We start from the raw sequence: 23,527 nt of genomic DNA on the forward strand, positions 1-23,527 counted from the left end.
ATGGAGTAACTGGCACAGAGTCACCCAGTGAGTAAGCAGCTCCACCCCCTGATTCATTCTGAGGTCTGTGCACTTGGGGTGCAGGGTTCATTTTACCTTTGCAGAAACCTCTGCCCCTCTTGCTTCCCTTCACCCGGAAAAGACAGCTCCTAGGGACAGAGAACATTCCAGCCAAGCTCCCTCTGTCCTGCCTGCCTGCCTCGGAGACGACAAAAAGCAATTCATCATCAGCCTCCATTGTAAAGCGATAAGGAATCAGCCGAGGTTTCCTTCCAGTTTGGGACTCCCGTTAAGTGATAACTCCATGGGTGGCTTCTCTCCCACCCCGGCCCCTGCCTGCCCCACTATCTGACTTCCCCTCATTGTCTGTCTCCTTTCCAACCGGCCTAGAAGGCAGCCCCAGTGAAATGTCAAAGGACCAGGCCAGCCGGGGGCCCCTTGTGTTTGGACCCAGCTGTCTCCAAACTATCTCTCCTGATGGGAGGAGCTAAAAAAGCTGGGAAAGTGTTTTATCAACGCCACTCAATCACATCCAGTTCACCCGGGCCTGGGAGACCACTTGTCTGTCTTTCTCTCTCCTTCCCACCCTGACAGCCCTCCCCAACCACTGGAAACCAGAGACGACCCAAATAAAAGGTTTTAGCCAAGCCAGTTACCGCACTGGATACTGAGAGGGAAAGGGGAGCGGAACTGGGTACCGTGAAGGGCTTTGCATTTCCTCAGCCTCCTTGGTTTTTAGAGCAACCCCACACTCTTTCCTTCACTGGAGTTTCCCTGTAGTCTTTGAGTCACAGGAGATGCCTTCTACCCCCGTGGCAAATAGGAGGCAAATAGAGGAACAAGAGCTTGGGATAGATTCCCAAGGTTATGTGGCTGATGAGTGGCCGATCCAGGCTGCAGTCATCAAGTAAATATTAATGGCACACTTACTTTGTACTGGGCGCTGTTCTGTATGCTGAAGATAAGGGGAGAGAGGTGGCAAAGGTCTCTCTTCCCAGGAAGCTTGTATTCTCACTGGGGGAGACCGATAGCAAGCAAGTCAGTACATCCCATGGCTTTGGATAGTGGCTATCTGAGATTTGAACTGGAGTCTTTTGATTCCCAATCTTCCCACAGTACCATCCAAGTTCTTTTTATTTTAAGGTTAAGAGCTAACAACATGGGGACAAACATATACACACCAATCCATCTGTCCATCCAACCATCTGTCTGTCCATCCATACATCTAATCATCCACCTACCCATCCATTCATCCATCTGTCCTTCCATCTATCTGTCCGTCCATCTATCCATTCATCTGTCCATCCATCCATCCATCCATCCATCCATCCACCCACTCATCCATCTGTTTATCCATCTGTCCTTCCATCTATCTATCTGTCCGTCCATCTGTCCATCTATCTATCTATCCATCCATCCATCCATTCATCTATCCAAAGAATCAAGGTAACCACCTTTTCATAGTCTCTGAACACAGTGGGTTTCCTGAAGGCTGAAAGGCTGGGGCCATCTATCAGAAAGAGCACTCTTCAGAGTCATAAGGCCTGAATTAGAGTTCTACTTCTGACTTGGCAAAGGTCACTCAGCTAAGGAGTGGCATTTTATCTGTCTGCCTCCAGTGTCTTTATCTGTGAAGACTCCCCCACAATCTTTCATCTGAATGAACTCCATCAGCAAGGGAAGTGACCCATTTGGCAGTGGTAACAATCTTTGCTCAATGGGATCAGAGATTTGAAATTAGCTCTGTGAGTTTCCTAGCTCTGGAGTTCACCCAAGTACCTTCCAGTGTTGGACGACCTTCACAGAGCCATCTATCCAGTCTTCCAAGAGGGGAAAGAGAGTAGAATTGTATTACTTGGACAGATAAGATTGGAATATTTAGTTTAAATACAAGGAAGATAGAAACTAGACTGCACTATTATTATCTCAATTCCTACATGAAATTTATCTATCATCCCCATGTATAATGGGTTTCCCCGACTGCTCAGTGGTAAAGAATCTGCCTTTGATACAGAAGCCACAGGAGACTCAGATTTGATCCCTGGGTTGGGAAGATCCCCTGGAGAAGGGAATGGCACCTACCCATCCATTCATCCATCTGTCCTTCCATCTATCTGTCCATCCATCTATCCATTCATCTGTCCATCCATCCATCCACCCATCCATCCATCCACCCACTTATCCATCTGTTTATCCATCTGTCCTTCCATCTATCTATCTGTCCATCCATCTGTCCATCTATCTATCCATCCGTCCATCCATCCATTCATCTTGCCTGGAAAATCCCACGGACAGAGGAGCCTGGTGGGCTACAGTCCATGAAGTCTCAAAGAGTTGGACACGACTGAAGTGACTTAGCACAGTAGCACCCCGTGTATAATACAAACAAGAACTGAGATTGGAATGGTCTAGAAGTTTGCCCAAGGTTATGTATCCAGTGAGTCAAGAGACATAACTCAGTGCCCTAAAATCTGTATCCTGGATTCATCATTAAGGCCATTTTATCCAGAATCAACAACATCCAGAAACATGCCAGGCACTAGGGTTTTTCACGGTGTGGCGTGGTGATCTGTGGTCAGAATCAGGAAGAGCTTTACTGTTATCCAAGGGACTCAGCTGGGTTTTGGACATTTGAAGTGTAATTGACCACCCGTATACAGCTTTCTGAAAGCAAGCCGTGGACTCATCTCATCGAGGACTTGACCTTTGACTGCAGCCCATTCCCCCAACTGTGGAAGATAAGCAGGGCTCGGCTGGGACAGATGTGTTTGCTGTTGATCAGTTATCAGGCTCCCAATAAAAAGATAGAAACCAAACCATCACGAAAATAAACACAGAGATTACATCCCAGGCATTTATCATGACCAGCGTGAAGTTCTGATCCTGGCTTTGGAATTTCATTACAGTATGATGAGGATCAAGAGAAACTGGAGAATGCTTAAGTCCTGTTTCCGTCAATAACCCAGCATCGAGTTTTTCTTAGGACTCTGCATCAGATCTTTGGAGTATTAAGCCTTGGAATGTGTAATTTTACGATTTTCCAAAATGTGGCTCTGGCCTTTTTCATATTATCCTTCCTTTTTTTACTTGTAACCAATCTGGAAGGGGATCAGAAACTTGGGACTGGTTAGTTTGCCTTTTTTTTTTTTTCTCTTGCCAAGGGTACCCTGCAGCTGTACTTTCTATTATTGAAAAGGGGAACGCCCTGGTTAAATGGAAAACCCAAAGGTTATGATTCCAGCAACAATGGAAACATTCAGATTTATGGATCTGAGGGGTGGAGGGAAGGAAGAGTGGAGGGAAGAAATTGAAGGAGGAGGTGGCCAGGATAAAAAATATAAGTGATGTGTAGCAGTGTCCTTAAGATGCCCCCAAAATGCTAGGTTGAAAAGTGAAAAATATGGACCCTTGCTCATCTGGATGTCTTCAAACATCTGGATGGTTGGCATCATGTAGCTAGAACACCTGGAAGAATGATGATTGCATTTTTCAATTTTTGGGGACCAGTGTTTGAGTATCCTATGGGTCCCAGATGTGTCCCAGAAAGAGTTTAGCTGAAAATAAGTGCTTGCTATTAGATGGGTGTAACCTGGATGTGAAGATATATGTTTCGGGGAGATTTTGGATGTACCTTGGGGTATCACCTGGAGAATGATGAGAGTGGAGGTGTTGGGTGGAACCCACATCCAAGCTACCCTACTTGGCATGGGCGGTTGGCTTATAGTCCAGTGCTAAGCCGTAGGGCTTACTGTGGGGAAAAGACTGACTTGAAGCTTTACCCCCAAGGACTACCTGCGCATCACAGTGTCAGCCTCCTGCTCTTGCAGGTCCTGTCCTTGTTCCCTTGCCCCTGGACGGGGGAGGATGGAGAGGGCCAAGGATGTCCTCTGAACAGGACCGCAGCAGTTGACCAGCGCCTGGTAGGGGCTTGGTGAGGGCTCAGTCAGTATTTCTTGGGAGGCTGAGTGAGTGGCATTGGATAGAAATCCAGAGAGCTGGAGGCAAGGTGCGGTCAGCAAAGTGAATTAGTTACGTCTTTGATTCCAGCCTCCACTCCTTGCCAGCTGCATGGCCTTGAGCAGGTCACTTCTCTGAGCTTTGGTTTCTGCCTCTAAGAGCCGAGAATGAGAACAGCCACCTTGAGGAATGACTGGGAGATTGGAGTTAGGTCACTTGGTAGGTGTTCAATAAATTCTAGCTCTTATTTCCTTCTTTATTTAGTCCTGTGTCCTGCCATCAACCATCATTGTGGTCACAGGTGTGGGAGTGTCCCAGGGTTTCATTTTTCTTCACACCCCAAATATGGCATATTTCCTTTTTTTATATAGAAATTTAAAAATTTTTTTAAAGAGGCAAGTATGTTCTTTTATTGTAAAGTTTAGGCATGAAAGATAGAGTGGTTTACCCAGACCGTCTCACCATTTGACAGCACAGCTGGGAAAAGACTCTGTTTTCTAAGTCTAGTTCTCAATTACTATCAGCATATTTCTTAGCGTTGTTCATTAGAAAGAGATCGGAAGTGAGGAAAGAAAAATCTCCAGCTTGGAGAGTAAAATCCCAGCCAAGGAATGAATCTGTGTGAGGTTTATGCCTTGGTAGAAACTGCCTAGGACTGCTTCCCCTGAAGGAAACACCTGGATGTGTGTTATTATGGATGGGGTCTGCCAGGACACAGGTGGTGTTACCCTGGCAACACGAGCTGCCCTGGGTGATGGATACAGGAGATTTCCATGCTCAGTATTATGCCTGAGATGCCCAGCGAGGTAAGTATTGCTGACGCTGATTCAAAGATGTCAAAAAGGAGTCCCAGAGATTGCAAATACCTTGGTAGTGTCCCGCCGATATTAAGCAAAAGGGCCAGAGTCAGGCTCATGCATGTCTAGGTGTTTTAACTGAGGTCTGCATCTTAGGGGGTCTTTGAGCCCCTTGAAGTTGTGTGCATCACTTTTGTCTATACCTACAGTTCTCAAAATGTCGTGTTTCAGTGTTTTTTTCCTAGGAGAGAGCCCAACGCTTTTGTTAGAACCCAAGGGGGTCAGTGACCCCAAAGTGGTTGAGGAAGACCCTCCTTTAGAGACAGAACTCTCTCTCCATTGCTCTCTCTTAGGGATTAATTAGCGCCCACAGGAGGAAAGTGACTTGCTCGGTGAGGAAACGGTGACCCAGTCATTGTACTGTACCAATTACCGTGTCAGTTACCAACTCCACCGATCCTAACTGGGTCCTTGTTCACATGAGATGTCAGGAAGGGATCTGGGGATTCATTTCAGTTTCCATCCATGTATCCGTCTGTCCACTCACTGTTCCATCCATTGCAGAAGTATTTGCTGCATGTCTTAATGTCTAGCATGGATTGAAGAGCAGGGATTTTATCATCAGATTCCTAGGATTCTAATCCCAGCTCCACTGTTTATCAGCCATAGAGGACCGTGGGCACGTTTTTTTAATTGTTGTTGTCATTCGCTCAGTCATGTCTGACTCTTTGTGACTCCGTGGATTGAGCACACCAGGCCCTCCTGTCCCCTCCTATCTCCCAGAGTTTGCTCAGATTCATGTCCATTGAGTCGATGATGCCGTCCAGCCATCTCATCTTCTGGCGTCCCCTTCTCCTTATAGTCACTTTACAATGCCGTGCTAGTTTCTACTGTACAGCAAAATGAATCGGCCACACATACACACGTATCCCCTCCTTTTTGGACTTCCTATGCAGGTCACCACGGTGCACCAGGCAGGTTTCTCAAACTCCGTGTGTCTCCTTTCTCTCATCTGTAAGATGAGGATACTAAGAGAACTCACCTCATGGGGTTGTTGAGATTAAATGGGTGACCTTGTGAAGAGTACTCCGAACACAGACAGTAAGCACTGTAGTGTTTTTATTGTTATGGTTGATGCTGTTGTTATTGTTATCAGGTATACACCCCAGGTTCTGGGAAGATAGTGATGGATACTCCAGACCATATATTGGCTTCCTGAAATTTACATGCTGGGAAGGAAGGAAGAGAATAATAATAATTGCCATTTATTGAGCGTTTCCTTGTACCAAGCTCTGGGCTAAGTACTGAAGCTATATTTTCCTGTTTCATTAGGGCCTCCCTTTCTAGTGCCATTATGACTCTTTCCATTTTATAGGTGAAGAAGCTGAGCTCAATCTCCCCAGCTTACTAGAAACTACATGAAGCATCTTCCATAACAATTGCATTAATGTTCTACTGAGGGAATACACTGCAATTTATTTTTTTAAAAAGAAACTGGGCTCGGAAAGGTCCAACTGTTTGCTCAGGACTCCGTAGCCCAAAGTCTTAGCCGTGACAGGCCACCCCCTTAATGATCAGAATGGAGGTTGGAGCTAACCATCTTCCAGACTTAATCCTTCCATCCTTGGGCCAAATGCCTGTCTCAGCCTTGAGCTGTGGGGTGGCTGGTCCCTGGCCTCATGGGTGTCTGTCATCCTGTCTTCCCGCAGATGAAGAATGTTCCAGCACAGACCATCCCTATAAGAAGCCCTACATGGAGACATCACCTAGTGAGGAGGACCCCTTCTACCGCTCCGGCTACCCCCAGCAGCAGGGCCTGGGTGCCTCCTACCGGACAGAGTCAGCCCAGCGGCAGGCCTGCATGTACGCCAGCTCTGCGCCCCCCAGCGAGCCTGTGCCCAGCCTGGAGGACATTAGCTGCAACGCCTGGCCCAGTATGTCCTCGTACAGCAGCTGCACGGTCACCACCGTGCAGCCCATGGACAGGCTACCCTATCAGCACTTCTCCGCCCACTTCACCTCGGGGCCCCTGGTCCCCCGGCTGGCCGGCATGGCCAACCACGGCTCCCCGCAGCTCGGAGAAGGAATGTTCCAGCACCAGACCTCCGTGACCCACCAGCCTGTGGTCAGGCAGTGTGGGCCTCAGACTGGCCTCCAGTCCCCGGGCAGCCTTCAGGCGTCGGAGTTTCTGTACTCTCACGGTGTATCAAGGACCCTGTCCCCGCATCAGTACCACTCCGCTGTGCATGGAGTCGGCATGGTTCCAGAGTGGAATGACAACAGCTAAGGCCAGGCCTGCTCCTCTGCTGCCATTTCCAGAGGGAGGGGAGAGAGAGAGGGAGAGAGAGACAGCCACAGGGAGAACCCCACGGACAAGATGTCTCATTTCACCCCGCGTTCACATCTGCACTTGAGAACTGCCCCTGCCCCCACTCCCCCACCCTGACACTGATGTAATCAGTCGCTTGAAACCACAATTCAAAAAATGTGACTTTGTTTTGTCTCAAAACTAAAAAACGACAAGAAGAGATGAGTCCCCGCCCCCCTCCACGACCACTGCCCTCCTCGACCGGCCACAATCACACCACCTCCAGGACACCCTCCCTGATTTCTTCTTTTGTTCTCCAGAAAGTCCTGCCTCCTGGAGTGTTTGATCCTCATGCGTAGTTGGAGTCCTTCCCTGTCTTGGTGTTAATGTTGACGTTGTTATATAATAAATAATAATATATTTTTTTCTTTCAATTTTTTTAATGGGACCCAGTCCCTTATTCTGGGGGAGGTCTGAGGCAAGTATGTTGCAAGATATGTACTTGTGGGGTTCCCCTCAAATACTCCTCCAACCCCCCAAACGTAAATTGGCCACCCTCCCTCCTGACTAAGAAATTACCTACCTCTGCCAGGGATGTTTCTGCCGAGCTTCCCTGCGTCCCAGCTTCTCTCCGATCTTGGCCTCCCTTCTCCATCCTCACGGAGTCCAGGTTTGCCTCCTGCCCACCAGTGGGGTCAGGATAACGCCGGACTCCATCTGGCGTCCTATCTCACTCTGCCCTCCCGTCTCCCCGGCTCCGCGTCCTTCCCGCCCGCTGAAACGTGGCCTATACCTTCCCAACCGGAAATCTCGCTTTGAAAAACTTAAAAAGCCCCAGTTTACATGCGGGCAGAACTGTGATAAGCAAGGCGCAAGCTCTGTGCTGACAAGCGTTGTGAAAAAGCCAAAATAAATATTCGTCCTGATAACCAAAAAAAAAAAAAAAAAACAAAGCCAGCCCCCAGCTTCCAAACCTCCATCACTGCCACTGATGACCCAAACTGGATGCAAAAGCAACACCACCTTCCCTAGAGAAGAAGCCAGACTTATTCACTGAGGAGCATCCTCTGAAGACATCATACCAGCACCAAATGCAGACCCTAAACTGTGGTTATTGAAAGCAGAAAATGGTATTAAAAAAAAAAGTGTGTAAGTAAAACATTATTGCAGGGTTCTTCAGATGTAATATTTTACTGGTACTATTTATTTATAAATAGGAGTTCTGATTAAGTAATAACCTGAAATGGAATCCAGCATGGGAGCTGGCCAAAAGCTTTTAATTTTATTGATACTCAAAACCAAGTTTGCATTTTTTCTTCCCTTTCAAATGTGCTTTGCTTTCATGATTAAAAAAAGTTATTGTTTTTGTTTTAAACTGACCCTAATAAAGAGAACAGGGTAATATGTGAGACTGCGTATGTTCAAGTACGTAAGAGTGTGTGAGTCTGTTTGTCATGTCAGTGTCTTTCTGCGATTATGTCTTTTTATGTTGCTAAGGGCGGGGTGGGATCAGAATTAAGTACTCGTTTCGTATATTTGTGTGCCAGTTAATGCCTAATAAATACCATGTGCTTTAAAAAGTACAAGGGACTTGAACACCCATTTTTTTCCCCTGTGTTCTTTCAATGGACTGAATTGAGAGGAAATTCAGTGGAGGAAACAGAAGGAGAAGTTGTCTGGCAGGTGAATTTTTCGCCCCATCTGCTTTCTCCAGCTGTTCTCAGGGGTGTTTGGAATCCTGTATTCAAGCGTGATGGAGCTGAATGTGTTTAACCACTGGCTTAGACTTCTGGAATGGAGGTGTTTGTTTTAAGTGAATTTCAGTTGGCACTGGAAAAGAAAAATCAGGAATCCTAACTGATAAAAAGAAAATGATATTGGCCATACCTAATAATACTTGGTTTTCTGAAAGATTTCTTTCTTTGAGTTAATTTACTGCAACGACTTGTTTTGGAGGTCCCCAATTCAGGTAACTTTCTGAACCTTCTGTGAATATTTACTCAAAGCCCACAAATTTAGGATGTATGAGTTTGTCCTGACACTTATAGGGCAAAGTCAAGTCACTCAGTTGTGTCCATCTCTTTGCAGCCCCATGGACTGTAGCCTACCAGGTTCCTCCATCCATGGGATTCTCCAGGCAAGAATACTGGAGTGGATTGCCATTTCCTTCTCCAGGAGATCTTCCCGACCCAGAGATTGAACCCGAGTCTCCCACACTGTGGGCAGATGCTTTTACCATCTGAGCCACTGGGGAAGTCAGGGCAAAACAGAGCAAGCCAGTGGTGCTGCACTTTTTTTTCTTCTATTTTTATAATTTTGGTGCCCATACCTTTCAAATGATCTAGAACCATCAAATATGTCACATTGCCTTAAAACAGGAACAACTGGCTTGTTGATTCCAAATTATTCATTTAATCGGGTCCCCCCTGGATCTTTCCTAGCAGAGAACTCCCAGGAAGTGTGAATTAATTATAAAGAGATGACAATTCAGCTTCTCTCAAGTACGATGGAGAAACTAGGTCAATGGCCTTCCTGTCCCCACAGAGAATGAATGAGTTAAGTTTTACTGGAGAAGTTCTGACTGCACTCTAAATAGATACTTACTCTCATGAGTTAATAAAGGGGGCTTGAAAAACTTACCTTCCCAACTAATTAACCAACTACACAAGATAAGCAGTCTTAGTCTTTCTCAAGAGCATCACAAGAATACGGAGTTAGCACTCCTATCTCCAGCACTCAAATAGTCGCATCTTTGGAGAGTCATTAAAAATATGTCCAAGCTTCATAAATCAAAAAAGGGACACTGTCCTTCCATAACAGAAGCTTACTGACCTCTTCGGGTTCCAAACAGTGGTAATAAAGGATCTTTATACTAAATTGGTAGGTTTAAGGATGTCATATCCAAAGATTCATGTAGTCTTATCATTGTTTAGATGTCAAAAGACACAACACTGGGGACTTCCCTTGTGGTCCAGGGGTTAAGACTTTGCCTTCCAAGGCAGGGGATGTGGGTTTGATCCTTGGTCGAGGAGCTAAGATCCCACATGCCCCATGGCCAAAACCCAAAGCATAAAACAGAAGCAATATTGTAACAAATTCAAGAAAGACTTTTTTAAATGGTCCACATTGAAAAAAAATCTTTGAAAATTAAAAAAGACACAACACAAATTACTATATTTCTGTAATATCTTTCGTGGATGCTTGCTCTGGACTGGACAAGGGATAAGTACGGAGGATACAGTGATGAACAAGGTGATAGAGGTTGTGTCATCCTGGAGTTTATGGTCCACAGAGAGAAACAGCCCTTAGGTAATTATCTTCTTAATTAGTAATTGCCAAGGCAGGGAGAACTATGAAAGCGGTGTGAAAATGTCATAAAGAAATAAAACATGGAGTCCTAACCTGGTTTTTGAGCCCTGAATGATGAGTAGGAATTAGCCACGTGAAAAGTTGGGAAGGAAACCTTTCAGGCAGTGGGAACAGCTTGTGCAAAGGTCCTGAGGCAAAAATGGGGGTGGAGGAATGAGCTACAGGTTCATAAATGGATAGTAATCACCGAGTCTACATTTATTCATTTGTTCAACAAGCATGTGTTGGAGTCCCAGCCCGTGTGATAGATACTCTTACCTGTTGAGGACCCACTGGTGGTGGTAAGGTCTTTTCCAGTTTCTCACTGCAGATGCAGAGGACAGGCAGGATTCGTGAGCCGGTGGGCTTCTTTGTACTTGGGAGAGAAAGATTACAGCATCCTTCTGGCTTCCTTGTCTGACACTGAGCACTCAAGTGTGGGACTTAAAGTTATGAGGCAGAGGAGCACCAGAGCCACCAGAGACTCTGACCATTCGTATGAGCCCAGAGAGGCTGGGAACACTCCCAACAGCACACAGCTGGTCTGTGTGGCAGAGCTCAGCATGGAACCTAGGTTTGTCCAAGCCTTGGCTTCCTCGGTCACAAAAAGGACCTCTTTTACCTGCTTCAAAGGACTGTTGTGAGGTTTGAGATAATTATCTCTGGACATGTCCAGTTAAGCCCCTATCTCAGTACATGCTTAATAAAGAAAGACTTTGATCCATGAAATGCAAGTTATATATAACTTTTTATCCATTGACTTAGCAAATACATATTTTAATAATAATTATAACAATACAGGAAATTTCCTGGTGGTCCAGCGGTTAGGACATGGAACTTTCACTGCTGAGGGCCTGTGTTCAATCCCTGGTCAGGGAACTAAGATCCCACAAACCACCTACCATGGCCAAATAATAATAATAATAATAATGTTGCTAATGAGAAAATAGGAAATTCCATAAACTCCTGGCTGGAACGAAGATAGATAAACTGTTTAGGAGGAGAGTCAAGCAAAATAGATCAAAAGCCTTAAAAATGTGCTAATCATTTACCTGGACAACTCTGTTTTAAGGAATTGGTCCTAAGGTCATAATCTGGGGTGTGCTCAAATATTTATTTTCTGGGATGTTCATTATTGCTTTAATCATACAAAATTGGAGACAACTGGAGTTGGGTAAATAAATTAATGTCCGAGCAGACAGTGCAATACTGCTTTTCCATTAAGAAGCACATTTATGAAGACAACTTGAAGGAGATGCTCAATATCCATTGTGAGTGAAAGAATGGGTCATAAGTAGCAAGCCCACCAGCATCTCAATTTTATTAAATACATCTGCATTCATTCATGCTCAGAGGAGAAAAACCAGGATGTAGAATGCAATAATAACAGTGATGAGAATTGTTGGTACTGATGAGAATTGTGGGTGTTTGAAGTTTCTCTGTGTATTTGGACATTTTCTATTTTTTGAGATGAAGATGAATTCTCTTTATAATTAGGAATAGAATTAGTGAAACAAAATCACATTTATTTTTTGGTCATTGACCAAATGGAATTTGTGAGGAAGGTGAGGCACCAGTATCTGCTTTGAGGATAAAGAGATGGAGATTCTGTAAGGGGTGACAGTGGGCAGTGACAGAGCTGGGTACCAGCCCAAGGCAGCTGCCTGCTGAGTGTGGGATGTTCTGCTTGGCAGAAACGAGGAGGCATCTGGATATTTCTCTGGCTCCATTTTTTGGAGGTTGAATTTTGGAGGCTTGGTGCTCTTATTGGGTCAAACTATTGTTCTGAGAGAACTGGCCTCTTGTTAATGAATACACGCAAGCACACACACACACAGACATAAGCACACACGTACACACACACATGGGCATACACATATACACATATACAGAGACACAAGCACACATACATAAGACAAAAACACACATACGCAAGCACACACGTACACACACACACATAAGCGCACAAACTAGACCACTGAAGAAATCCCTTAGCTATTTATTTTTAATTGAGTTTGCTTTACAATGCTGTGCTGGTTTCAGGTGTATAGCAACGTGACTCAGTTTGTATGTATTTATTCCTTCAGATTCTTTCCCAGGAAGCCCCATTTCTAATCCCGAGGTTTAGGTCCCTGGAAATGTCAGATGTTCATACTCTACTGATCTTTAGAGAAGAGGAAACGAAGGTCTGGGTATCTCCAGGGTGGAGGCAGTGACTTGCCCAAGACCAAGAGGCTACTTGATGGCAGAGATGGGGCCAACACCCAGACACACTGCATTTGTTCTAGATGCCTTGTGCGATGGGTATTTGGTATTTTTGTGACCTCCCTGCATCTGCTCTTCCTTCTTTTGGAGATTGCACCCTGAATCTTTGGGAGGGTTTCTATCATTCTCACTGTGTGTAGTCTTGGTGGGCACAGCAAATGGCTGGGTCAGTGCCCAGCTCTGTCTCCTGGGTCCATCCTCCGGTTACTTGCAGATTGGGTGGATGGTCTAGCTTCCTGCATCTGAGTCTCTCTGTTTTTGACATCTTTCTCTGGCCTTAGGCATGTGCTTGGCCAGGGAAAAGTAATGAAGGACCAGAGTACTACCTTGTAAGTACCTCAGCTTTCTGTCCCTTTGATGGGACCACGTTGAGTCTCTTTTACAGTCTCTTACAGGATCCCTAGGGGGGCTGAGTCCCACTTGCTCACAAAGGTGACCTGCTGTAGTTTAGTCGCTCAGCCTTGTCTGACTCTTTGTGACCCCGTGGACTGTGGCCCGCCAGGCTCTTCTGTCCATGGGATTTTTCAGGCAAGAGTACTGGAGTGGGTTGCCATTTCCTTCTGCAGGGGATCTTCCTGACCCAAGGATCGAGTCCAGGTCCCCTGCATCTCTTGCAGGAGAATTCTAGCAGACGAATTCTTTAGCACTGCACCCCCTGGGAAGCTCGACCTGCTTGTTACCACACCCTTCACTGGTTTCTTTCCCTTCCTTATCTCGAGTCTCACTCCACTCAAGTAGACCACTGCACCCAAATCCTTGTTTTAGGGTCTTCCTGGAGGAAACCCGCACTAGGAGAGTAACACTGTTAATCTAGAGCTTTCCTCTTCTTAGACAAGAGGGTGGGAGCACGCGACCCAAAAAGGCTTATTGCACCTCTTTCTTCCCCTCTCCAAGAGAGAATCTTGAGTGGAGAGGTAAACAGACCAAAACTACTACTGCACATTCAGTTTAGTCCCTTATAAAACTCTTTTTTAGCTTCTTCCATCTACATCCCCCAGATTGTCCCTTTATTATAATTATGATTCTCCAGGCTTCCCTTCGGTAATGTGAATTCCTTTTCAAAGCTGCCACCCCCACTTATAAAGACTGAGCAGAGCACAGTCCTCATAGCAGGTCATTCACATTGATAGTCTGGCCAAATGGGGCCCACTTGAAGTAGTGCAGTGCACAGCCTGCCCAACTGTTCATGGCGGCCCTGTACCACTGATATTTTCAACACTTTTTTTTTAAAGATTGTACCATAGTGGATAAAAACCTTGATATAGAAATAGCCTTCTGCTGTCAGGTAAGTGAATGTTTAAACCATGAGCATGAGATAGTTGAAACACATTTCAGGTATTCTGAAGGTTGAAGTTTGTCCCTAAAACAGGAATCCAGAGGAGAAAAAAAATAAAAAAATAAAAAACGAAAAACAGGTACAGAAGGCGAACTTGGGGCAGAAGTTTTGACTTTGCTTTCTTAATACCAATTGTAATCAGGGAGTCAGCCTCATTTCTGTTACTTTCATGCAGTTGAAATAACTAGCCAAAAGCTTAGCTATTGCCAGTGGCATTTCCCAAATCTATCTGGTATCTGCCTTCTTTTCCTGGAAAAAAAAAAAAAAAAAAACATTTGCAGAAAAAGAAGGGGAGAGAGAGAAAGAGTGGGCAGAGAGATATATAAAGGAACCTAAGAAAAGCTTTTACATTGCTCTAATTTCTGAAACATAAAAGCTATTCTTTTTGAGTAAATCCATTCCCCCCCCGTGGCATTAAGGATAGAGAAATTCCTAGGAAAATAATTTGTCAAGTCCTGACTGATCAAAGATACGTATGAAAAGACCTCACTTTTTTTTTTTTTTTTTGCTTCCCGAGGAAAAACCAGCCCCCATCTCCGTTCAGAATGAATTGGCAATTCATTTACTGACTGTCAGATGAAGTAGCACGATCCCCATCACATCTTTAACTGGGACAGGACCAGAAGGAAGCAATTCTGTGCCCACCGAATGTACAAGCTGGGGGTATGTTAGTGATTAAGGGCTCCAGGCCTGGGGGAGGCAGGGAGATATGACTCAGATTCGAAAATGCACCATAAATCTCCCTCTTTTATTCAAAATGTGTGTTTTATAGTCGTTTCCTGGCCAATTGCTGCCTTGAATAAATATATAACATATCTGGACTGAGCTTTTAGGCCCAGAGCTGGGGTTTGTCTTGAGGGCCAAGTATTCTTGATATTTCCAAGAACTTAGCAAAGGGCAAATAACGAAAGCTCTCCTTTCTTCCTGACTCACCAGCCACATCCTACATAAAAAAATCAAAATACGCGATCAAGGCTAAGTGGGCAGAGAGAGGTAAAGCAACAGCTAGTCAGTTGAGCTAATTGCTTGTGTCCTTCAAACCGGCTTTCACTTTAACCTTTCCTCTGATACCTTCAACCAGATACACCCCAGTGAAGTTGCCAGCTCCAAGCCACGGACAGCGTTTTGTTCAATCAATGTAGACAGACTCAGACATGGGGTCCAAAACTTTGGTTTGGTGGATTAAGAGTTTATAAAAAGAGTTTTAGATTTCCATTTGTTTTTTAAACATCAGGCCATCTCCCCACCTTTGCCTGCCACCTCCCCACCCCCCGCCCAGTCTTCATTGCATTATATCGAGGCTGTCACTTCCAGAGGTGGGAAAGAGAGGAGGCTCATTTCACCCAATCTCTTTTTCCCTCTCCTTATCAACATCAGTTAAGCTTGGAGTTTAGGCTCCAGAGTGCTTCACAGCTCTGATTATTGAGGATTTGTTACATGCTAAGCACCCTGGTGGCTCAAATGGTAAAGAACCTGCCTGCAATGTGGGATACCCAGGTTCGATCCCTGGGTTGGGAAGATCCCCTGGAGAAGGGAATGGCTACCCACTCCAGTATTCTTGCCTGGAGAATCTCATGGACTGAGAAGCCTGGGATCTCAAAGAGTTGGATATAGCTGAGCGACTAACACTTTCACTTCTTTTCAAGCATTTTATATGAATATTATGCCTAGGCTCCACACGTGCTATTGAGTATTTTTTGTTTTTGTTTTTTAATTTCTTTACATTTTGGCTGTATCGTGCATGCAGCGTTCAGGACCTTAGTTCCCTGACCAGGGATTGAACCTGCACCCCCTTCATTGGAAAAGCCAAAGAGTTTTAACCACTGGACCACCAGGGAAGTACCTACTGTTGAGTGTTTTAGAAGTCAAAGCTAAAAGGGAGATCTACAAAAGATTCCCAAAATGGACCTGGGAGGTGCGCAGGGATCATTCTAGTCCCCATTTTACAGATGAGCAAATGGAGACTCAGAGGGTCTGTCACTCGGCCAAGTTCTCATAGCTGAAATAGACAAACACTTCTACTTCCTCCATCCCCAATGCTGGACACTTACAGTGTACTCACTGCAAAGTCAAAATAGCATAGTCCGCGCCCTCCAGTGGACCTCAGTCCAGTGTGACATTACATGTCCGTCCTGTGTCTGGATTCCTGAGGGCTAGCTCAGGGCCTGGCAAGAAGTGGGTGCTCAGAAACTTCCTGTCAAATCCCCCAGTTCGCAACAGGCTGGCTGATCTAACTTGGAGAGAATGTTAATCTTGATATATACATGGAAGTCGATGAACACTTTTTTACTTCTCAGAGAAAGTTGCACTTAAGAACACCTGGGGGCGGGGGGTCTTCCCAGGGGTCTAGTGGTTAAGACTCCACACTCCCAATGCAGGGGCTTGGGTCTGACCCCTGCTCAGGGAACTGGATGGGCTTCCCAGGTAGCACTAGTGAAAAAGAACCCGCCTGCCAATGCAGGAGACATAAGAGGCAAGGGTTTGATCCCTGGGTTGGGAAGATCTCCTGGAGGAGGGCATGGCAACCCACTCCAGTATTCTTGTCTGGAGAATTCCATGGACAGAGGAGCTTGGGGGGGCTACCGACCATAGTGTCACACAGAGATGGACATGACTGAAGACACTTAGCATGCATGCGCACAGAGAACTAGATCCTGAACGCCACATCTAAGCCCTGGTGCAGCCAAACAAATTTAAAAAAAAAAAAAAGACCATGTTTTAAAAAAAGAACACTTGGTGACTTGGTGGTCGGAGGAGACATTTCAGGGAGGAGGCAGCTGAATCCTGCAGAACCCTCATGTCCCAGTATTATCTCAGGATCTTGCTTGGAATGAGGTTCAAAGCTAAAGAATGGAGACATTTGGGGTGGGGTGACTCCATGGGACCACTGATCAAGCTGCCCAGAAGGGAACCCCACCTCTGGCACTTCTCCACAATGCCAAATCTGGTAAACATCTTCCATTTCCTGTGCTCTGGTTTCTCTACTTGTAAAATATTTTTAAAATATTTATTTGGCCGCACTGGGTCTTAGTTGCAGCACTCTAGATCTTTCGTGGCCATGCGGGGGGCCCAGTTACCCCTTGGATTAGTGGGATCCTAGCCTCCCACTCAGGGATCAAACCAGTTTCCCCGCACTGCGAGGCAGACTCCCAACCGCTGGACCACCAGGGAAGTCCCTCTGCTTGTGAAATGTTGATAAGAGGATGTTTGTGAATAAAGGCAGTGAAGGCGTAATGAAGGACTTATTTGCATGGCTCTCAGCATACAACAAATACTCAGAAACTGGCACTGATGACAGACACTGTCTGTCTCCTGCCTGTTTCCATCAAGAGTCTTAGACTGGGCTTCCCTGCTGGCTCAGTGGTAAAGAATCCACCTGCCAGTGCAAGAGATACCGGTTCAATCCCTGATCCGGGAAGATCCCACATGCCATAGAGCAACTAAGCCCATGCGCCACAATTACTGAGCCTGTGCTCTAGAGCCTGGAAGCCGCAACTACGGAGCCCGTGAGCTGCAGCTACTGCAGCCCGCGCATCTAGAGCGTGTGCATTGCAACCAGAGTAAGCCACCGCAGCGAGAAGACCACACACTGCAGCAAAGGCAGCCCATGCCCAGAGAGAGCCCGCGCAGCGGCCAAGACCCAGCACAGCCAAAAGCAAATAAATAATACAATCATATATAAAACAGGATCTTTGACTGTGTATACATATGTTCCTTCTATTTTTGGATTTCCATCTCATTTAGGTCACCACAGAGCAGTGGTAGAGCTTCCTGTGTTATGGGGCTTCCCAGGTGGTGGTAGTGGCAAAGAATCTGCCTGCCAATGCAGGAGATATAAGAGGTATGGGTTCGATCACTGGGGCAGGAAGATCCCCTGAAGGAGGAAATGGCAATCAACAAAATAATAAAACCGAGAGTGATCTGCACACATCAGTGAATTCCATTTGGAAGTGTGTGGCAGACTGTATTTTCCAAAGGTGACCACAGCGATATTTTTTGTCCCATACTGTCTTCCAGGGCCATGATGCTTCTCTCCCATCAAGAGATGGAATCTGATCCTCCCCTTGATTATGGGCTGAACTTACTTTTGGCAAATACAATATGGTGACAGTAGTGGAAGTATGCTCCCCAGCACCCTGGCTGAGCTAAATACAGGCCAGGCCCCAGGGAGGGGGACAAGCGATAACCTCTTGAGCCGGAAGACCTCCCAAGGCTAGCTTATAAAAAGCGATACGGTTTTCGCCTAGCTTGCCCCTGCACTGGGACACTCACTCTTGAAACTCAGCTGCCATGCTGTGAGGAAGCCCAGACGACCTCAGTGGGAAACACTGAGTGAGGAGTAGCCCACGTGGAGGAAAGATGAAGCCGACAGACACGTGAGTAAAGAGCCCTCAGGTCATTCGATCGATTGCCTCATGCCGTCCCCCAGCTCAATCACTGACCCACAGCATCCAGAAGCATTGGTAAGGGTTGTTTTACGTCACTAAGTTTTAGGATATTTTGCTTCTCAGCTTTCGGAACTGGAACATCCCATGCAGTTAATAGAAATAGATTTGGCTCCGGGCTTCCAAATGCCAAAACAAGGAGAGAACTGTAGTTAGTTACAGAGTTCATAAAAGACAAACAAATCGAGGTGTTTGCTAAAAACCAGGAGGGAGTTTTCCCCTGGGTTCTTGTAAAGATGGCGTAATGCTGTGTAATTTGTTTCGGTGATTTTCTTGAGGCTGCATTAAGATTAATGAAGCCCAATAGCAAATATTATGTTGGTTGGTTTAGTCGCCAAGTCGTGTCTGACTCTTGCGACCCCATGTACTGTAGCCCACCAGGCTCCTCTGTCCATGGGATTCTTCGGGCAAACATACTGGAGTGGGTTGCCATTTCCTTCTCCAGGAGATCTTCCTGACCCAGGGATCAAACCCGGGTCTCCTGCATTGCAGGCAGATTATTTACCAAATGAGCCACAAGAGAATATTATAGGACTGTCTCTCTTAGGTTCCCTGGATGAGCCACAGAACCTACAAATCACAATTTGACAAAATTAAGTGGCAGAGAGGCTGAAATGGTAAAATCCGTTTCCTAAGGTCTCTGTGGGTGTGGCTTAATTTTGAGGGATATATTGTAGAAATCAGTAAGTTGGGGTCAAGTCTTTTTTTTTTTTTAGTTGGAGTATAGTTGCTTTACAACATATTAGTTTCTGTTGTATAGCAAAGTGAATCAGCTATATGTATACATATATCCTTTTATTTTTGGATTTCCTTCTCATTTAGGTTACCACAGAGTGTTGGGTAGAGTTTCCTATGCTATGGGGCTTCCCAGGTGGTGGTAGTGGCAAAGAACCCACTGGCCAATGCAGGAGACAAAAGAGATGTGGGTTAGATCCCTGGGTTGGGAAGATCCCCTGAAGGAGAAAATGGCAACCCTCTCCAGGATTCTTGCCCAGAGAATCCCATGGACAGAGGAGCCTGGCGGGCTACAGTCCATGAGGTCGCCAAGAGTCGGACACAACTGAGCACACACATAAAGCCCTGTGTTATACACGCATTTCTTTTTTTATTTTATTTTATTTTTTTACTTTACAATACTGTATTGGTTTTGCCCTACATTGACATGAATCCGCCACAGACAGTCATTTCTTATTAGTCCCCTCTTTTATACATGGTTCATGCGTTCCTCTGTCCACAGAATTTTCCAGGCAAGAATACTGGAGCAGGTTGTCATCTCTCACTCCAAGGAATCTTCCTAACCCGTGGACTGAACCCGAGTCTCCTGCGTCTCCTGCACTGGCAGGTGGATTCTTTACTACTGAGCCACTTGGGGAACCATTTCATACATAGTAGTGTATATATGTCAATCCCAGCCTCCCGATTCCTCCCCCCACCCCCAGGGTCAAGTCTTTATCGCCAGCACACAGCAGAACCTGACATGGAGGCAATGAAAGTATTTGTTGAGTGAATAGAGAACAAATCCTTCATGGTTATGATTTCTCATAACAGAGGAGTTGCAAGAAATACCCTGGTTAGAGAAGTAAGATGTCAACTTTGGAATGGAGAGAAATCCAGGTTCAGATTCCCCCGACACCTCTGAGCAGCTGGGTGACCCTCGATGAGTTCTTTAACCTCTCTGGGCCTGGTTTCCTTATCTCTGAGATGGGGAGATTCGTAGGTAGGCCCCCACCTCCTAGCGTAGTAAAAGCCATGGCGGGTTGTTACAGGATCCTGGGGCGGGATGGCCGAGGCCCCTCTGAACAGCTGCAGAAGGCCTTTCTCTTTTGCTCACTCTCTCTTTCCTGGGTTTCACACTCTCCCCCAGCCACTTGAGAAAGACAAGTTTCAGTTTCAAGTGGTTCCCCTGGGAACAGGGCGGGACCATCTCCCTAGCACTCAGGGCTGAGCTAAAAACAGGCCTGGCCTGGGGTGGGGGGTGGGGTGGGGGGTGGGGTGGGGTGACCTCTCCCCCACCTTGCAAGCCATGCGGTACTCTTTGGGGAAGTTGGGCCCCCAGGGTGCCTCGATCACTTGCTCCCCTCCCCCAGCATCGCCCAGTTAGGACTCCTCTCAAGGAGCGAGCTGTAAGTACTTTAGACAACAGGCTGATAGTGTCAAAGAGACGGATGGGGCCGGCCGCTTATCTTGCTTAAAGAGACACGACCGGCTGGGTCTGTTGCATCTCCCCCGCTTCTTCCTTCCCAGCCTGTGAATTTAATGTTTGCTCACACGCGCATGCGTGCACACACATACACGCACACACACACACGTGTGCGCACACACGCAAGCATACATACACACAGACTCTGGGAAGTTTCTTGGTTTCTTAGGACCGCTTTCCGTGTCTTCCTCCCTCTTGTCCACTCTTTTCATCACCTAGAAAACTCAGAGAGCCACCGGGACACAGACCGTGATCTTCAGAAGCCTGAAAGGACACGCTGGAAATTTGAGCCGGAGGGAAGGAATGAGCGGACTGTCTTCCCCTCCCCTCGGCAGAATGACCTTAAAAGAGAAAAGGAAAAAAGAAAGGAAGGAAGGAAGGGGGAGAAAGAAATAGAAGAAAGAAAGACAGAGGAGGAGGGCGCAAGAGAAAGAGAAAGGCAGGAAAGAAGGGCGGGAAGGAGGAAGGAAGGAAGGATGAAAAGGAGAGATACAAAGAAATCAGTTCCTTTTGGCCCTTGTTGGATAGTCTGTTTGACTCCAAACTTCTGGGCTCATATTCTAGACTCTGGAATTGTCTTCCAGACGTGATAGGATCCCTGGGCTTCAGCAGAAGGCAGTGTGAAGTGAAAGATGCTCAGGGTTCAAGCCCAAATTCCAAGTCCAGACTCGCAGAAATGAGGGGACAGGATGTTGACCAGCAGGATATTCCTGGAAAATGAGAAATGATGAATTAGTGCAGGAATTTTAGAGCCACGTGGACTCTAAGAAAAAAGGGTACACGTCCTGTAAAATCCAGCCATGTCCCTTCTGGGCCCCCACCCTGGAGAAGCTGTTCTCAGCCAGGGGTGATCTGGCTCCTCGAGGGATATTTAGCAATGTCTGGAGACATGTTTGGCGTGATGTGTGTGTGGGGTGTGCCCTCAGCGTCTAGTGGGTGGGGGCTAGGGATGCAGCTGAACATCCTACATTGCCCAGGACAGACACCCCTGTCCCCCAGCCAAGAACTGCCCACCCCCAAACGTCAACCATGTGGAAAAACCCTGCCCTTGAGAAATACCAGCACCAATGTATAAGGGGGAATGTACAAAGTGCCCAGCAGGCTTTTTTCTTTTAAATCAGCAACGACTTGGAAATAGCTTAAATATGCATGAGTAGGGGACTAGACAAATGAATCAATCTTGACTTTGTCTGCAAGTTAAAATTGCTGGAGTTGTAATATTCTGATACCTAGATCCTGTCTTCAGAACTCTCATTCCATTTGCCCAGGGCTGGGCCTGGGCATTCATATTAGAAAGGATGCCCCCTGCCCCCTGCACCAACACACACAAACACCTTGGTATTTTAACATGCAGTTAGTGTTTAATAAACTGGGCTCTCTCTACATTTAGAAGTGCCATGCAACAGTGAAAAAGAATGAGGTTGACATGTATGCACCTTTATGGCGAGATTTCCAGACACATCACTGAATGAAAAAAAAAAAAAACTATTGGAGAATCATAGGTTCAAGGTGGTGCCATTCAGAAAACAAAACAAATCAACCTATCCCACCAGAAAAGCCTGCATATCAATAATACATACACAGGCAAAATAAGGGATTTCCTGGTGGCTCAGTCAGTAAAAAGTTCACCTGCAGTAAAGGAGACCCAAGTTCGATTCCCAGCTTGGGAAGTTCCCTGGAGAAGGAAATGCAATCCACTCCAGTTTTCTTGCCTGGAAAATCCCATGGACAGAGGAGCCAGGCTATAGTCCATGGGGTTGCAAGAGTTGGACACGACTCAGCGACTAAACCACCACCACCACCAGTGTGTGGGTATGTAAAGCATCACATGGGTTCTAGAAAGATACAAACATCACAAAATGCAGCCCCAGGATTGCTCCTGGGACATGCCGAATGGACTAAGGTGAGGGTAGGGTCCACGTGAACTGACCTACCAGGTTAACTTCTTTAAAGAAGGAGAACGTATTCATGATTGTAGGAGTAAAACTTCATTACAGTAGGAAATCAGAGGAGAAACTTGGGTGTGTGGTCACTTAAAACCATTGAAATCCAGTGAGGCCTGATGTTTTTGTGGCCTGAGCTTATTTATGCATTTATATCTGGAGGCAGCGGCTTCTCCCTGGCTCCCTTTGCTGTGCTCCCAGCTTTGCGGCTGCCCAGAGCCCCCTGAGAATGGACAGCAGATTGGAGCAGAGGCTGACAGCCACTCATTTTATTAATAAGTGTCACGTCCAGAGAGCTTAAATTGCCAGATTTCTCTCTTCCCCTCTTTCTTCCTAGAAGGCTCCTGTCAGTGATCAAAGCTGTTCTGCATCTCTGGGTAAAATGGTGAGATGAGAGGGGGCTGGGGAGGCTGTCCCACCACAAGGAGCTGAAAATCCTCCCCTCGATTCGAGAAGGAAGATGGGAAAGGCTTGAACCAGCAGCCAGAGGCAGCAGGGACAACTTGCACACTTACTATGTGCCCGGTGCAGCGCCAAGTGATGAAGATAAAGAAATGAACAGGCATATAATCATCTCTGCCTTTACGGAGGCAAGGGCTTCCTTGGTGGCTCAGACAGTAAAGAATCCGCCTGCAAGGCAAGCGATCCGGGTTCCATCCCTGGATTGGGAAGATCCCCTGGAGGAGGGCATGGCAACCCACTCCAGTATTCTTGCCTGGAGAATTCCCTGGACAGAGGAGACTGGCAGGCTCACTTCACTTAGGGAGATGAAAAAGCATTCATTTCTCTCCTTAACAAGTATTTGTTGTGCACTAACTATGTACCAGCTAGCACACAGGTGGGTACTGGGGATGCACATTTCCAGTTATGCTGATAACAACACTTATATAATACAATACTTAATACATAATATGCCAGGCACCATGCT

General features: G+C 46.2%; 1 protein-coding gene across 1 annotated transcript in view; it reads left to right on the forward strand.

The window, feature by feature from the left end:
• TBX5 (T-box transcription factor 5) overlaps positions 1-7,041 on the forward strand; it is a 47,420-nt gene extending 40,379 nt beyond the window's left edge. Inside the window, exon 8 of the mRNA XM_068990191.1 lies at positions 6,464-7,041. Within this exon, the coding sequence (XP_068846292.1) occupies positions 6,464-7,041 (578 nt within the window). The remainder of the gene's footprint in view (positions 1-6,463) is intronic.
• The last annotated feature ends 16,486 nt before the right edge of the window (positions 7,042-23,527 follow it).

Source organism: Capricornis sumatraensis, chromosome 17, assembly GCF_032405125.1.
Source record: "Capricornis sumatraensis isolate serow.1 chromosome 17, serow.2, whole genome shotgun sequence".
NCBI classification, from domain to species: domain Eukaryota; kingdom Metazoa; phylum Chordata; class Mammalia; order Artiodactyla; family Bovidae; genus Capricornis; species Capricornis sumatraensis.